This window comes from Hypanus sabinus, chromosome 15 (genome assembly GCF_030144855.1).
Source record: "Hypanus sabinus isolate sHypSab1 chromosome 15, sHypSab1.hap1, whole genome shotgun sequence".
Lineage (NCBI taxonomy): Eukaryota > Metazoa > Chordata > Chondrichthyes > Myliobatiformes > Dasyatidae > Hypanus > Hypanus sabinus.
Genome location: NC_082720.1, coordinates 70,490,969 through 70,509,547, shown reverse-complemented (window position 1 = coordinate 70,509,547; position 18,579 = coordinate 70,490,969). Strand labels below are relative to the sequence as shown.

Here is an 18,579-nt window from a genome sequence, read left to right as displayed (position 1 = left end):
GAGAGTTGTTGTACCATCTGAGATGAGAGCTAAAGTCACAAACAAGAGAAAATCTGCAGATGCCAGAAATCTAAGCAATACACACACAAAATGCTGGAGCAATTCAGCAGATCAGGCAGCATCTCTGAAAAAAAGTACAGTTGACATTTCAGGCTGAGACCCTTTGGCAGGACTGGAGAAAAAGGCAGATTTAAACTTCTTCAGTGTAGGTATCCCTGGGAGAGACTTAGCAGTGTAGAAATCAAACAAGAGAAGAGGACTACACACACATATACACATGTCCGTGTTTTTCTTTCGATTACTTTCCAGACTTACCAAAACATAACATATAACTCAATTATTTTCTCATTCTCAAAGTTGATATGTCTCAATTGTAATTATCTATGGCAGGTAGCTATTGTGTTCAATGGCCAAGTTTATGGTGTACAATATTCTACTTCTACACTATAGACCAAATTAGCTTGAGATGTGGTTTCTGGGAATGATCTTACCCTTAGGGGTGTCCTCTAGTTGTCCATCAAAAATGTTCAGACTGAGATTGTTCCCAGCCTCAAATGATGTGCTGAGGAGTGAATTTTAGTCCAAAAAGAGTGATTGTTATTTCCCCTTCTGATTTCTAATAAACCTCTCCCTGCTCTACTCAACATCCCCTTATTGGTACACGCAGTAAATCTCTTGTGCTCCTTCCACCATACCGTATCCATTTCTAGTAGTACTTAAGCCCCATCTTTTACTTCAGCTGTCCTGTAATGACTACTATTGTCCACCCAGTACCAGGACTCAATCGCTTTATGGTGACACACCAATACCTTAATGACTACTGCCACAATGGCTCATCTACCATCATGAAGTGGCTCAAGATGCTGGTCGTGGCACACATTAACTCCAGCCTCCCTGGCCACTACAATTCACCTACCACTAAAACAAATTAATGGCAGACACCATCTCCCTACCTCTTCTCTGGAGCATCTGGGCTGTGATACACCTATATTATAATATTGCTTATTGACTAAAGCTCTGCCTTTAGTACGATAATTCCAAGCAACCTCATTTCCAAGCTCCTAGACCTGGGATTCAACACCTTTTTCAACTGGATCCTTGACTTGCTGACCAACAGATTGCAATCAGTAAGGAAAGGCAGCAGCACCTCCACCACAAATATCCTCAACACTGGTGATTCACAAGGTTGAGTCCACAACACCCTACTCTACCCCCTGTATGCTCACAAATGTGTGGCCGGATCTATTCTAACTCCATCTACAAATCTGCAGATGGTACCAGTGTAATGGGCCATATCTCAAATGTATCAGAGTACAGGAAGGAGTAGGGAGCTTAGTGACACTGTGTCATGACAACAACCTTTCCTTCAGCAGCAGCAAAACAAAAGAGCTGGTTATTTCCTTAAGAAGGGTTTGGTGTACATGCTCCTGTTTATATCAGTTGTGCTGAGGTCGAGAGGTTTGAGAGCTTCAAGATTTTAAGCGTGAGCATCATCAAAGGCCTAATCATGTATATTCCATGGCCAACAAAGCTCACCAGCACCTCTGCATTCTCAGGAGTCTGAAGAAATTTGGTCCATTCCCCTTGACCCTCAGCAATATTTTTCAATGCACTGTAGACAGCACCCTGTCAGAATGCATTATGGCGTGGAATGGCAACTGTTCATCCAGTGACCGCAAGAAACGGCAGAGTTGTGGACTCAATTTAGTACATCAAAGAAACCAGCCTATCTTTGAAGGACTTCAAAGCTCCATGTAAATGTATTATCAAAGTACATATACTGTTTGTCAGCAAACCCAGAGATTCATTTCCTTGGGGGCATTTACAGTAAATAAAAAACAAAAAATACAAAATAATAATAATAAATAGTTTCACTAAGTTCCATTCAGTTGTTTCAATAGTTCAATTTAATGTCAAAGAAACATATGCAATGTACATCCTGAAAGTTTTGTTCTTCGCAAACGTCCATGAAAACAGAAGAGTGCCCCCAAGAGCGAGTGACAGTTAAAGCGTTAGAACTCCAAAGCCCCCCCACTCCCACTCAAGCACAAGCAGCAGCAAAGCAACAAACCTTCCCACCCCCACCCAATTCCACAAAAAGCATCAGAACCCTCCACCCATCAGCCATGCATTAGTGAAGCTCCCAGTGAAGACCATTATCTTCAGTACAACAAAATCTAATTGTTCACCTGACAATTCGACATACCTACCACAGGCTCTCTCTCTCTCCTTAATAAAGGGGGAAAATGCTGTCCCCTTTCACAGCGAGAGGAGATACACAATAAAACAACTTTCTTTACAATGTTAAACATCTGTCATGCCACTTTTTTTACCAAGTTCTCCAACCAGAGAATTGGCAACAAGCTCTCCTCCATGAAGGAGAGAGAGAGAGGGAGAGAGAGAGAGAGAGACATTCGCTGATTACAGAGCCCCCAACAGCTGATCCGCTGTCCCCAATGTTCTGCTTTCTCGGTGACATTTCAGCCGGTGGCACCTACTTAGAATCATCCCACCCACAGGGAAGAGAAAACCTCAAAAACCTGAAGGTGTGCTCATCTTCTAGGCCGCATTCTTGGGATTTCGAAAAGCGGCCGATCATGAGCCCCCGGGAGTGGGCTGAACCCTGAGTGTAACTCCAGGTCAGGGTTTTCAATAGAACTCGATCCACCCTGAAAAGGAAAACAAGAAACATCAAAGGTAGAAATTAAGCTGATTTCACAGATAAGCTCAAAGGAGTTCGCTATTGAGCATTATTGTAACTCCACTGTTGCCAATTCTCTGGTCGGAGATCTTGGAAAAAATATGCAACTAATATCAAGAACATGAGATGAAAAGTTCTTGAAAGTGAGTCCATAGGTTGTGGGAATAGTTCTGTGATGGAATGAATGAAGTTGAGTGAAGTTATCCCCTCTGGTTCCAGAGCCTAATGGTTGAGGGGTAATAACTGTTCCTATTTGTAAACCAACCTCCCCTATATAGATTTTGTCTACACTTCTTGCTTCTTCAGAAAAGCAGCGAAAACCACACTCACCCTGGACATTCTCTTTTCTCCCCCCTCCCCGTACAAAAGCTGAAAGCATGTACCACCAGGATCAAGGATAGCTTTGTCCCACCGTTTTCTGACTAGTACAATAAGATGAACTCTTGTCCTCACAGTCTACCTCTATGACATTGCACCATAGTGTCTGTCTGCACTGCAATTTCTCTGTAACTCTAACACTTTATTCTGTGTTCTGTTGTTGTTTTACTTAGTATGGCCTTGATGTACCACTGTAATGAATTGATCAGTTTGAACAGAATGCAAGATGAGCTTTTCACTGTACCTCATTACATGGGACATTTTATGATGCACGATACACTGATCCTGGAACTGAAAATGGAGCCTGGGGGCAGACAATCAGATGACACCTGTCATATTCCTGGGTCTTATTGGATTCTGTTGCTGTTATGAGGCATAGTTTCCTCAGAAGTCAAAAGGCAGGATTTCCCGATGGCCAGCTATTTTAATTGCACTCCCTATTCCCATTCCAACATGTCAACCCATAGCCTCCTCTACTGCCACAATAAGGCCATTCTCAAGTTGGAGGAGCAACATCTTATATTCTATCTGGGTAGCCTTCAACTAGGTTGCATGAACATTGATTTTCTTAACTTCCAGTAATTCCTCCTCTCCCCGTCTCTTTATCCATTCCCCATACTGGTCTCCTCTCACTCCTTCGCTTCTCCCCACCTGCCCATTACCTCACTCTGATGCCCCTCCTCCTTCCCTTTCTTCCATGGTCCACTCTCCTATCAGATTCTTTCCTATTCAATCCTCTATCTCTTCCATATATCATCTCCCAGCTTCTCACTTCATTCCCCTTCCCCCACCCACTCACCTTCCCTCTCATCTAATTTCATCTGTTACCTGCCAGCTTGTACTCCTTCCCCTCCCTCACTTCATATTTTGGCTTCTTCCCCCTTACATTCCAGTCTTGATGAAGGGCTTCATCCCAAAAAGTCAACCATTTATTCCCCTTCATAGATGCTGCCTGACCCGGTGAGTTCCTTCAGCATTTTGTGTGTGTTACTTTGGAATTCCAGCATCTGCAGAATCTCTTCTGTTTATTCTGTGAAGTATTCTGCTCAAATCTACTTTCTCTTGTCTAACCTATCTGAGTTCCCAATCATGCACCTTTACGTTTGAACCCTTTTTGAATAGTTTAATCCAGAAAAGTATGAATTGATGCATTTTGGAGGACAAATGTAGAGGAAATTATACAGTAACAGCTCAGCTCTTTGGAACATTGATGTATAAAGGGATCCTGTGCTACAAGTTCATTATCATCCTTTGTGCCGTGTCGTATGATGTGGGTGATCATAGGCTTTTCTCTAACTATGACCATGATTGTTCTTGGCAAATTATTCTGCAGGAGTGGTTTGCCATTGTCTTCTTCTGGTCAGTGTCTTTACAAGACTGGTGACTCCAACCATTATCAATACTCTGCTGAGATTGTCTGCCTGGCATCGGCTGCTGAAGAATCAGGACTTATGATATGCGCCAGTTGCTCATGCAACTATCCCCCACCTCCTCCAATGGCTTCACGTTCATAACAAGTCCATAGTTTCCTGAAAGTGGATATGTGGTAAAGCAGGCCATACTTGCTTTCATAGGACATTGAGTATAAGGATTAAGAAGTCATGTTGCAGCTATTGTTAGGCTACATTTGTAGTATTGTGTGAGTTCCATTTCCAGCTCTATAGGAAGGACGTGGAGGCTTCAGAGAGAGGACAGAAGATGGTGCTGGGATGCTACTTAAAGCATGCCGGCCATAAGGAGAGGTTTTATAAACCTGGATTGTTTTCTCTGGAGATTCAGAGGCTAAGGGGCAACTTGGTAGACACCTATAAAATGATGAGAAGCATAGATAGGGTAGATAAAGACTTTTAACCCATAGTGAAGATTGTCATATGCTAAGCTAAAAGCAGAAAAGTTTGAAGGAGAATTGCAAGGAAAATTTAACATAGAGGAAGTGGTAGGTGGCTGGAACATGCTGCCAAGAGCTAAGTTAAATTAAGTAAACATTCAAGTTTAATTTTCATTCAACCATACATTTGAATACAACCAAATGAAATAGTGCCAAGGCCAAGGTGCAAAATAGTGCCAACAGTCACACACAGCACAAGGCATATATAGCACATAGAACACATAATTACAACGGTCTGTAAACCATACAGGCACAAATTATAAATAATATAGCCCAAGTCCCTGAGTGATATGGCCTGTAGATTGATTGTGCATGGCATAATTGTCCTCGAGCCACATTCCTGTAAGGTCAATTACGCAGCAGGTCCTCATCACGTAATTGTGCAGCCGGAGATGAACACAAACCAGCTTGTCTTCAACTCTGCAAGCACTAGAGAGCAGCACCAACAAGTGGGTGGGGGCCAGGCCTGAAACCGGCAGGGACGCTCACCACACCGCACAGCCGCCAACGTCTCCACCCTGGGGAGCTGCAGCAGGTCACCCAGTGGCGTGAGGGCTGGTCTGTGCTCCTCCAGTCTTGCCAATGAACCAATGAACCAGAGTTGCAGTATTTTACATTGCCAATATCCAACAGGGTCTTGCGATCACAACAAAAATGTCCAAGACAATCATTTGCACCATTTGTTGGACTGTACACCACCTTCACTCAACTCCTCTGACGCCTTCTTCCTTGGGTCAGTGTAGCCAGCAGCAACAGTGTACCAAAAGATCTGGCTCCTCTGCCATCAAGCAGTCTCTTACAATCATCAAATGACATACATAAAGGATGAACCATTACACCTTTGTCTGGACCCAGAGAGGGAACCACGACCAAGTGCACCACTATTTCACAGAAGGGTGATACTTCAACAATGTTTAAAAGGCCTTTAGGCAGAATCAGAAACAGGCAGTGAATAGATGGATATGGACCACATGCAGGCAAATGGATTAGTTTCGATTGGCATCATGGTTGGCACTGATGTGGTGATGAAAAGGTCAGTTCCACGTTGTACTTTTCTGTGATTTAACATTATATGGTTTCACTGAGGATACAGATTAAATTAAGTGTAAATTATTCTGGAGAATGTCAAGCATTCTGGATATACTTATGTGTTAAATTTGATCCGCTATATTGGTGGTGGGCAGTTAATTGGGAAGATTCACAATGTTCTTATTTTTCTATCTTTCTTGCAAACATCAAGAGAGTGAGCTTTCTGTCTGAATGTTGTTGAGTGGTATAGATCAAGTGTAAGTGTAGTTAGTAGCTGTCACATTGTTGTCAGGGTGAAAGGTTTGCACCCCAGTGATAGAGCCGTGAAGGAAGTCAGTAACAGTTGAGTCATTGCAATGAGCATCAGGGAATTTATTTTATCAAACACAGGCAGGACAAGAAATGAAAGCAACTAATCTCACTTAACTGTGGGATTAGAGTGTGAAACAGAGAAATCACTTATCACAGAGGGTTGTTAATTGATGTAATTTTTCAGTTGGAATCACAGGAATTGGTGGAAAAATAATGAATGCAGTGGAAAATTTATTGGTTAATTAAAGAGAGTAACTCATTAATTTGTGGAGGTGTTGATAGTAGTTGTCATGGAGATGTGCTCCAAGTAACTCACCTGAGCTAATCGGAAGACCAATGTCTGTGAGCTTGGGCAGCAACTAGAGCATAGGAGCCCAGAGGTGGCCCTCTGGGGTTAGAGGCCTGACTGTGTGGGTGGAAAGGCACTTGTCCCTCTATTTTACTGCTGTTGTTGCTTTTGTTGTTCTGCTGAACATTATGGGAATGCTATATCAAAGTAGGAAAACCTGCCAGCTGCCTTCAGCACAAATTCAGTTCTACTGCTTATTAACACAAAGAATGCAATTCAATGAATGTTTCAATAAACCTCTGATAAATAAATTAATCTGAATCTGAATCAAACCAGTGCTGAGAGGGAATGTAATTATACACTGAAAACACTGTGCTAATCATTTCAGTTCCTTGGGTCACAGCCAATCATGATACAACTTGCCACATGATATTTTAATTGAGGAAGATGAGTAATTTTCCGTTATTATGACGAACATAGGTTTGACTGTTCAGTATTATTGGGTCAATTCACTAGGTAAGTACCACTACTTAGAAGGCACTATCAACTTCATAAAAAGTGTGGGTAATGTCTGATACTTTCCCATGCCCAAAGGATTGGGTTGATTAATGGCACATATTGCACATTTGATGTGTGACTGTCACTTCGGATGATCCATACGTGGATTCTGTTGGAGTATCCTGTGGAACCACTTTTGTTAACCCTTACCTGGATTTGGGTGTGCTATGTGGTAACCACATGAGTGAAGGGATATCCCATGACTGTCACCTTTGGGATATTTCTACGTGGATTTCTGGACAACTCGACGGATAAGATCTTCGGCGACTGTTACTTCGTTTTCCCAGCGTGGAACCTGTGCAATTCTTCACAATCACCTGCTCATTACACTTTAATGTGGATTTACCAGTCCCTCCCCTCACTTACTCCATGGATTACTGGACCTTTCTAGTTTGCCATCTTAAGACTTCAAGAACTGTTCCTAAGCTTGAGGGTTTGGGAGCCACACACACATAACACTGTTAAATTCTGTTTATTTCATTTAATTTTCTATATTATGAGTAAATACTAATAAATATAGTGGTTTTAACATTAAAACCTGACTTAATTTTTGATCTATTGCTGCTGGTACATAACAATGGAAAAAAAACCATTTTAGATTTTATAGTTCCAGTCAAATAGTTCAGGCATTTAATTTGAATTTTGTTCGTAATACAAAAGTAATTTTTGCTTCTTTTCAGGTTGACACTGAGCCTTGCTTGTCCTATGGATTTGAAGAATTTTCCAATGGATGTGCAAACCTGTATAATGCAGCTTGAAAGCTGTGAGTATTTTGTCATTCTGATAGCAATATCAAAAACGAACAATATACTTGAATGTTTATAAGCTACACAATGCTTGCTATTTATGAATCGTTAGTGCATCTCTGACCTCCTTGCAGAGTTGGCGAACCTTTTTGAGGGTGTGTGCCTAAATTGGTGATGATCTTCTAAAATTTTCTCTTAAATACCAAGGTAATTTTGAGCAGAGATTATAATTGATTAATGAATTAGTAACAATAATTTTGGCCCTTTTAAAGGAAAAGGGGTGTGTCTTACTGCTTATCTGCATATATTCATTGTTTTAAAAGAAGCATAACAGACAGATTGAAATAAATGAAGTATTTTAGTAAATCTGTTCAAAAGTTATTAATATTAATGTTTAAAAGGATAATTGAAACTATAACCATTCAGCATCCAAATATGAATGTGTACACCAGATCTGCAAGGATTTAAAAGCATATCACCGTACATCATGTGCTTTGTTAAGGGCAGGTCGTGCCTTACAGGCCTGACAGAATTATTTGAGGATGTAACAAAACGCACTGATGAAGATAGAGTAGTGGATTTAGTGTATATGGATATCAGTAAGACTTTTGATAAGGTTCCCCATGCAAGGCTCCTTCAGAGAGTAAGGAGGTATGGGATCCAAGGAGACCTTGCTTTATGGATCCAGAAATGACTTGCCTACAGAAAGCAAAGAGTGGTTGTAGATGGTTCGTATTCTGCATGGAGGATGGTGACCAATGGTGTTCCGCAGGGATCTGTTCTGGGACCCCTCCTCTTTTTGATTTTTATAAATGACCTGGATGAAGAGGTAGAAGGACCTGGATGAAGAGGTAGAAGTGTGGGTTAGTAAATTTTTCGATGACTTAAAGGTTGGGGGTGTTGTGGATAGTCTAGAGGGTTGTCAGAGGTTACAGTGGGACATAGATAGGATGCAGAATTGGGCTGAGAAGTAGCAGATGGACTTCAACCCAAATAAGTGTGAAGTGAATCATTTTGGTAGGTCCAATTTGAAGACAAAATATAATATAAATAGTAAGAATCTTGGCAGTGTGGAGGATCTGAGAGATCTTGAGGTCCATGTCGATAGGATATTCAAAGCTGCTGTGCAGGTTGACAGTGTTGTTAAGAAGGTGTATGGTGTTGGCATTCATCAACCTTGGGATTGAGTTCAAGAGCTGTGAGGTAATGTTAAAGATATATAAGACCTTGGTCAGACCCCACTTGGAGTACTGTGTTCAGTTCTGGTCACCTCACTACAGGAAGGGTGTGGATACTACTAGAGAGAGTGCAGAGGAGATTTACAAGAATGTTGCCTGGATTGGAAGGCGTACCTTATGAGAATAGGTTGAGTGTGCTTGGCCTTTTCTCCTTGGAGTGATGGAGGATGAGAGGTGACCTGATAGAGGTGTATAAGATGATGAGGGGTATTGATCATGTGGATAACATAGAAACATAGGAAACCTACAGCACAACACAGGCCCTTCGGCCCACAAAGCAGTGCCGAACATATCCTTACCTTAGAAATTACAGAGGGTTACCTGTAGCCCTCTATTTTTCTGAGCTCCATGTACCTGTCCAGGAGTCTCTTAAAAGACCCTATCGTATCCACCTCCACCACCGTCGCCAGCAGCCCATTCCATGCACTCAGCACTCTCTGCGTAAAAAACTTACCCCAGACATCTCATCAGTACCTGCTTCCAAGCACCTTAAAACTGTGCTCTCTCGTGCTAACCATTTCAGCCCTGGGAAAAAGCCTCTGACTATCCACGTGATCATTTCTATGTTCTATGTATCACATGTCCTCACAACCGGCTAGCTGGCACTGAGCTAGCATGAGACATATCCTGTAAAGATGTCACACTGCACTTGAGTTGAAAAACATCATTTGCTGCTTCATTTAACAATAAAGATGATCACTATATGCCACAAAGCAGCAAAATTTTGATGTGTGCCATCTCGGGCAAATGCACCATAAGTTCACCATCTCCTGTTTATAGTCCTAACATAGAAAGGAACAGGTTCATCATCTTGGTACACTTGCATTTGACAAAATCCCTTGCAGTCTGATATCACAATGGTCAATTGCCAACTCTATTTGAAATCTTTATTGCTCATACTCGTCCTTTCCTGTTTTTCAGTTGGGTACACTATGAATGATCTGATATTTGAATGGGATGAATCTGCTGCTGTACAGGTAGCTGATGGACTAACTTTGCCACAGTTTATTCTTAAAGAGGAAAAGGACCTAAGATACTGCACAAAGCACTACAACACAGGTTAGTAAACACGAGAAAGTCTACAGATGCCAGAGATCCAAAGCAACACTCACAATATGCTCAAGGAACTCAGCTGGTCAGGCAGCTTCGATGGAAATTAATAGATATTCCTCATTTCAGGCCAAGAACCTTTTTAAGGACTGAAAGGGAAAGGGGAAGATGCCAGAATAAAAAGGAAGGGAGAGGGGAAGGACAAGTCAGGGTTGTAATTAATACCATAATGATGCTGATGATGCTGCGAGTCCTTTCTCATAGTTCAATGTTACAAATAATTCCAGCACCACTGTAATACTTGTACAAGGCACTAGAGTGTACGTTAAAAATTTGTTTAAAGTTACCTTCTGAACAAGAAAACATATATGCTTAACTTTGTGTACTCAGTAAAGTTTGCCTTTTCAAATTATTGTGTTGATGCTATTCTCTATTGTAATAAATAATAATTGATATATAAATAATTAAAAGTAAATTATAATAAATTATGATAAGAGGCACATGACAAAGCACAGTTTCCCAGAGTGGCAATGGCAAATACAACAGGGCGTAACTTTAAGGCAATTGGAGGAAAGTTTAGGGGGACATCAGAGGTAGGCTTTTCATGCAGAGTGGTAAATGCATGGCACACACTGTTGGGGGTGGTAGTAGATATATTAAAGCCATTTAATAGATAGGCATGTGGATGAAAGGTGGAGGGCTATGTGGAAGGGAGGTGACTTGCTAATGTGGGGTTAGATTGATCTTGGAGTAGATTAAAATGTTGGCACAACATTGTGGGCTGAAGAGCCTGTACTGTGTTGTACTGTTCCATGACACTGTTTAACTTAAATAAATTTCTCTTCCCTTTCCCTTTCATTCCATTTGCCAATAGCCAATGTGACCATTGGCTATTGACCCACCTGCCCATGGAGATTGCTTCTGTAGAACACAGGGAATGCTCCTTGACAAGGCGTAGATTTTGTTCTGGAGACATTTATGATATTATAATGTCTTGACTAATATAAATAACAGCACTGTAACTTTTCTGTCCCACTCCAGGGAAATTTACTTGTATAGAGGCACGTTTCCACCTGGAGAGACAGATGGGTTACTACTTAATCCAGATGTATATCCCTAGTCTTCTTATTGTTATCCTCTCCTGGGTCTCGTTCTGGATTAACATGGATGCAGCTCCAGCACGTGTTGGTCTGGGAATTACCACAGTGCTCACCATGACTACACAGAGCTCAGGATCCCGAGCATCACTACCAAAGGTAACAGTTTGGTTGACATTGAAAGCTGAGGGTGGGATACCAGTCTTATATAGAATACTTATGAGGTCAGAAGACCAGCATAATCAACAATTCCTTTTATATAAATTGGTGTCTTGGTTAAAAACACTGCAGGTATGTGATAGAGTACTTAGTCATAAAGAAGTTTTTTATAAATTTACAGGACTTCAGAAGGATTCTAACCAAACATTGCACTGTGAAGCGATATTGAAAATTTTGTTAATATTAATGTTATGTCAATGCAATGTTAAGAAAGGCTACGAAAACTGAACTCACGAGCCCCAAAAGAGGGCATAGGAAGCAAATATGTATATAATGGAAAGCATTCATTTGCAATACAGCTAGCACAGAAACTCAGAGCTCCTTGCTCTGTTCATTGACTTTGGTGACAACAATGCCTGTCTCACTGTTTGGCTCGACCAGCCCAGGGAAGGTCCATCACAACTGGAGCAAGTGTGATCTGCCCCTTGGAAAGTAAATCTGATCAAATACACGATGAAGAATCTCACAATATGGGAGAGAGAGTAGACGCCAAGGATGAGAATCAGAGTGAGATTTATTATTACTGACATAAGCTGTGAATTTTTTTTGTATTGTGGTAGCTGTACAGACCAATACGTAACAATATTATTGTAAGTTACAAAAGTAAATATATAAAAATAAACATGTAGATCAAAATGAGTGCAGAATAGTGAAGTCTTGTCCATAGGTTCATTGACATTTAAAAACTTAATGGTGGAAGGGAAGAGGCTGTTCCTAAAGTATGTGTCTTCCCTGATTGTAGTAATATGAGGAGAATATGTCCTGGGTGGTGAGGTGAGGTTGCTGACTTGTTGAGGCACTGCCCTTTTGAAGATGTCCTCAATGGCGGAGAGGCTAGTGCCTATGATGCTGCAGGCTGAGTCTAAACCCTCTGGCATCCTCTATCAATCCTGTTCATTGGAGCTTCCATACCAGATGCTGAAAGAACCAGTCAGATGCATTCTTCAATGGATCTTGGAAGAGCTGATTGGAGGAGTTCTGCAGTATCCTTGCACACCTACTGCCACTGCAAGCCTGACTCACCTTGCATGCATTGCCATGCGTTCAGCTATGCCGGACTCATCTACCTTTCCCATGGCATTGTGGCACATGACTGATGGCAGCGGAGACAAACAAGAAGGGCAAGGGCACCCAAATGTCCTGGCACCTTTCTGTAATCCCCTGATGGAGTCACTGTAGGCTGCTCAGTCCATAAGTCGTAGTGGAGCTGAAATCTTCAAAGACGATAGCACCTACATCTGTGTATGCTCCTCTTATTTCAGCCCACGCTCCCCTACAGTTTTCAGATGTGTTCTCAGTTCTCAGATCTCTCTCACACACACACACACACACACACACACACACACACACACACACACACACAGACACACACACACACACACACACACACACACACCCCATTTGTACTCTCAACCTTCTAATGATTTCTAATGGCTGATCATGCGAACTGCCTATTAGCTAAACTACATATAATTTAGAGGCACCATCGACCATCGACTTGGAGTCTGTGCATGGCAAAATGTCACTCGGGGCAGTGGGATAACCAAAGTGCCAAATAAGTGAAAAGCAAAGTCATGCAAAAGTTTGGCTGCACAGGACTCGAATAATGAGAGCACAGCAGATGATGAGAACTTATGCAATGTAACTTCAGATTCAGATTCATTTATCTATCACGTGTACAGTACATCAAAACATGCAATGAAATGTGTCATTAAGTGCTGGGGGCAGCCCATGTGTGTCGCCACGCATTCCAGCACCAACATAGTTTGCCCACAGTGTTCAGCAGAACAACATAAACAACAACACCAACAGCACAACAGCAGCAACAAAGCAAAACAACAGAAGAAGAAGCCCCGTTCCTCCCTCCCACCCCCCCCCCCCATAGGCCTCCAAACCCAGGACAAACACCTCCAGGCATCTGACCTCCATTCCATGGCCTGTAATTGTAGACTCAACTGGGCCTGCAACGTCCAGGTGTGCCGATCCAGTGGATTCAACCATTGAGTCCCAACTTCCAGACTCACCAATCTTGGTTTTTGATTTGGGCTCCGAACTTCCATATCTACCCCAGGACTCGTCCATCATGGGATTTTGAACTCCAGGCCTCAAGCTCCAAACTTCCATAAGGTGCATTGATAACCTTACTAGGAAGCTTCTATTCTACATCAAGGGCTATTGACATCAAAGCAGTTCAGACACAGAAACCCAGCCTTCTCAGGACTGAAGTGACCACCTGCACCATTTATGAACCTGTGGATCTATTCACAAGATGGCATCCAATGACATATTTCTAACTTACAGGGCAAGGTTAAGAGCTGCCAACAAAATTCTGAATGTTTCAGTGGAATCTCAGTCTGTCCTCATCCCTGTTCAGCCTCCTCAATTGCGTTTGAGTATTAGTGATCAGAAGGGCACCATCCGTATCCAGTATTCGGTCCTCCAGCTGATAGCTGGGAACTCTGAGGCCTTCTGCCGGAAGGACCTGGTGATGGGGAGGGAGTGCAGCATCTTGTGAGGAGTGGTAATGGTTCCTTCACCCATTGTTCTCAATCAGAAAGACAGCGTTCCTCCTACCAACACTGCCATTCTGTCAGACATGAGTCTGACATTCTCTTAGACATGAGTCCACCTACTCAGAACTACAACTCCAATTGCTTATCTGATGGAATCATCAACTGAGCTTCCTGGACTCAAAGCTGCTTAAGATTATTTACCAATAAAGCAGGAAACAGTTGGCAAGAAATAAGTGTTGCAAAGATTCACTACCCTATGGGGCAGCAGGGTAACATAGTGGTCAGCAAAACACTATTACTGTGCCAGCCATTACCAATAAGGGTTCAATTCCCACCGCTGCATGTAAGGTCTTTGTACGTTCTCCCCATGACCATGTGGATTTCGTCCAGGCACTTCAGTTACCTCCCAATTCCAAAGGTGTTTGGTTAGGGTGGCATCGGCAGTGTGCCCCCAGCACAATGCTCATTGATTTGATTTGTTGCAAGTGATGCATTTCATGTACACGTGACAAATAAGGTTAATCTTTAATCTTTACACTGGTTCCAGCATTCCATGTGATAAGAGAATGAAGAGATTTTTCCTTCCTAAAGCTTAGAAGTCTGAGAGGAAATTCCATTGAGCTTTATGAAATCCTTAAAGGCTGGATGCAGGGAGGATATTTCCCATGGTTGAGGAGACACGAACCAGTTTCACAATATGTGATTGATCACTTAAGGAGACACAAGAGATTCTGCAAGTGGTGAAAATCTTGAACAAAACACGCAAATTGCTGGAGGAACTCAGCAGGTCAGGCAGTATTTTTGGAGAGGGAATAAACAGTGGACGTTTTGAGTCAAGTACCTTCATGAGGACTGAAAAGAAAGGGGGCAAAAACCAGAGTAACAAGCTGGGGGAAGAAAAGGAGTACAAGATGACAGGTAATATGTGAGAACAGGTGAAGAGGAGAGGTGACTGGGTAGAAGGGGCGGATGAAATAAAAATCTGAGAGGGGATAGGTGGAAGAAGTAAAGGGCTGAAGAAGAAGGAATCTAATAGGAGAGGATAGTGCACCATGAAAAAAGGAAGGAGAAGGGAACCAGAGGGAGCTGAGGAGGGAAACCATAATAGGGAATGAAAAAATAGAAAAGAAGGAGGGGGGAGTAGTTACCTGAAGTTAGAGAAATCAACATTCATGCCATTAGGCTGGTGGCTACCCAGACAGAATATGAGCTGTTGCTCCTCCAGCTTGAGTTTGGCTTCACATTGGTGATAGAGGAGGCTATGGAAAAATGTGACAGAATGGGAATAGGAAGTTGAACTGAACTAGGTAGCTACTGAGTGATCCTGCCTTTGTTGCAGACAGAGTGAAGGTGCTCGGTGAAGCAGTCCCGCAGTCTGTGTCAGGTCTCACTCAAGGAGATTTTATTTTCACTCAGAAGGTTCCAAAATCTTTGGAATTGTCCTTCCTGGAAGGTGCAGAGGCTCTGTCAAAGTTCAAAGTTCAAAGTAAATTGGTTCTCAAAGTATATCCATGTCACCTGATACTACCCTGAGATTTGCTTCATTCATTGAATTGATTCAAAGCAGATAAATAGACTTTTGTACATTGGGGAGCATATCACAAGTCCTGATTATGTGACAACTGACACCAGGCAGACAATCTCTGAAGAATATTGATAATGGCTGAGGTCACCCGTCTTGTAAAGACACTGCCCAGAAGAAGGCAATGGCAAACCACTTCTGTAGAAAAATTTGCCAAGAGTGATCCAATCTTTGTTTCAGTATACGAATTGTCTATCGTATTTCATGCAGCAGGAACAGCTTTTGGAAATTTCGTGGAGCTGGGCATTTCTGCAAAGACTTCACTTTAATTAGCCATCTGCTAGTCGAAGGTCCCTGTTTTGCTCCAGCTATTTTATGATCTATTGTGGTTCAGTTGCAAATGACAAGAGGACTGTAACGAGGATGAAGGTACTGCTGCCACAGCAGTCCCCAGTGTAACCCAGCAGAGTTGACCAGGGAACGGTTACACAGTGAGCTGGATGTTTAGTGATGGTAGAATTGACAGATCTCAGAAAGGATTGTGCATGGCCAATGACACTCGGAACTGTGTGAAAGCCTATAGGCTCAGCAAAACCAATGTAGATGGGCCAAAAACAGGAACTGCTGGAAACATTCAGCAGATCAAATTGCACTACAGGCAGAGAAACAGAGTGAAGGTCTCAGGTAACATGATTTCTTGAAACATATCAGTTATCCTTCCAAAATACTAGCTCAGCTTTGTTACTCTCTCCTAACCTATTGGACTTGTCCTTCTGCTCTACATTTCACATCTCCAAAACTTCTTACTTACGTTCCTGTTTTCTAACTCTTCCTGTTCCCTGTTTGCAGCTAGTTGTCCCTGGGCAGCCCAGTTTTACACTGTCAGAGATATCCTCCTCCCACCCTCCTTACAGCTTCACAGCTTGGCTTGTCTACTTTTCAGTTTGGATGAAGAGTCTCCGACCCGAGCTATTTCATCTGTTTCTCTTCCCATAGATGCAAGTATTTAGCCAAGTATTTTCTGTTCTTGTGTTGTAAACTTCTGACACCTGCAGCTTGTTTTTAATCTTTTTGCAACCTGTTGGCCTCTGGTAGTACCTCTTTGAATAGAGAAACCAAGTGACCCCGCCAATGCGGCAGTCGATGGTAAATTGCTAAAATGTTGCAGCTGTCTCTGGCTCAAGCCTGAATGGAAGCAAAGGCATTAAAGTTCATTGTCATGGTCAGCTGAACATCACTGGTATTGATCCTCGCCCTGTTGTGAAATTGTAACTATGGCAGATTTTGGAGACTGGAGAACTAGGTACAGCATGTTAACCATCTCTGGGTTTGAAAAAAACTGTATTGGGCTCCAAATGCCCTTGGCAGATTGGGCCTCTCATTAAATTTGCTTCTCTATTCCTCCTGCTCCCTATGTTAATGTATTTCCCTTTATCTCACCTTTTACTCTCCCGGTCATACTTATGGGAATGCTAGTTATGAACTTATCAACAAAAAGAACCTCAGCATCTGCCTTGACTCTTCTTGTGGACTTCTGTCACTGAAAGCAATTGCAGAGAATTTAAATTTGCAGAATCATCCACAAGTCAAGAACAAAATAAAACAACTAACATCTAGACCGGAAAGATTTGATTTGTGAACACTTGTAAAAGATTTGTAAAAGCTCTGTAAAGATTTGTAAAAATAGACCTGGTGTGAGTATAGCTCATGGGACAGAGCTCTAGATTGTGGAAAAGTCCTTCCAGCTTTTAGATTCATGTTCAACTATGTTAGACCATAGGACTATAAGATAAAGGAGCAGAATGAGGCCCATTCTGCCCATCAATGCTCTGCTATCCAATCAAGGCTAATTTAAGAGATTAAGAAATTAGATTTATTTATTAAGTGTACATCAAAATATCAGAAAATGCAGTGAAATGAATCATCTTGCGTTAATGATGCACTAGGTTGAGAGAGGGCATTGAGCATCCAAAATGGCTGCGCTGGTGTCAAATCATGTAGAAAGATTGTCGATGATTTGTCTACAAGTGTATCTGTTGCATTTGTTCACTGGAAACACATATGTACGATATGAAATTCTAAGAGCACACTTCACTCCAACAAGCAAGCTCTGTCAACAAGCCTCTCTTGAACATAGATTGCCAACTTCTTACCAGTTAGCGAGAATGCTGGAATTACTCAGCAGTCCAGTGGAGAGAGAAAGAAGAGTGCATCAGAACAGGAAAGAAGATAAAAGAAGTTACAGGGTATATAAAAAGGGAGAGTAAACAGCTAGATATGTGAAGGCGATGGATGGCAGGAGATATATGTGGATGATATTGCAAGGTGAAAGAAGGCAATTATGGAATGCATAAAGTAACTAGAATAATTATATAAAGTTACCAGAGTAGTGTTAAGTGAATCAACAACTGAGCATAAAAATATTGGAAATATTAGTTTATCCTAATTTTTTGAAATAATGTTGGGACACAAATATTAAAATTTTCTTTGTATCTGATTTGAAACCACTTTTGTATCAAAATTCTAAAATCATATTCCTCTGGGACACAATAACCAATAGCATTCCGGAGCCATGACTTCCTGACTTTTTTCAGACAATTTTATATCAGAATGTTCCAGTGCTGTACAGTTTAATTCATTTTATTATTGTCACATGTACTGAGATAGAGTGGAAAAATTGTTTGCATGCCGTCCAGACAGATCTGTATATAAATACATAAAGGTTATAAATGGAAACACAATTCAGAATATACAGATACAATTAAAGAGGAAGGTTACTGCAGGCAGACTAATAAAGCACAATGAACAAGGAATTCCTTTACATTCAGAGAATTTGCAAGTGTCTCTATGTAGTTACATGTAGAAGCAGTGTTTTTTAATCAGATGCAAGAGAATAGATCTGGAAACATGTCTACTGTGAGTCCAGTCCACTAAGGCTCAAAATAGCATTCAAGTTTCAGGAATGGAACATACTTTAAACAAAATAAACTAATAGAATGAAGTCAAAATATTTGCGCTGAGGAAATCATAATACAAATT

The 18,579-nt window shown here is 41.6% G+C and overlaps 1 protein-coding gene across 1 annotated transcript in view; it reads left to right on the top strand.

Annotated features, from left to right (window-relative positions):
- The window catches only part of glra1 (glycine receptor, alpha 1), a 136,161-nt gene that overhangs the window by 100,925 nt on the left and 16,657 nt on the right, over positions 1 to 18,579 (top strand). The window contains exons 5-7 of the mRNA XM_059990510.1: positions 7,836 to 7,918; positions 10,061 to 10,198; positions 11,231 to 11,445. Coding sequence (XP_059846493.1) covers positions 7,836 to 7,918; positions 10,061 to 10,198; positions 11,231 to 11,445 — 436 coding nt within the window. The remainder of the gene's footprint in view (positions 1 to 7,835; positions 7,919 to 10,060; positions 10,199 to 11,230; positions 11,446 to 18,579) is intronic.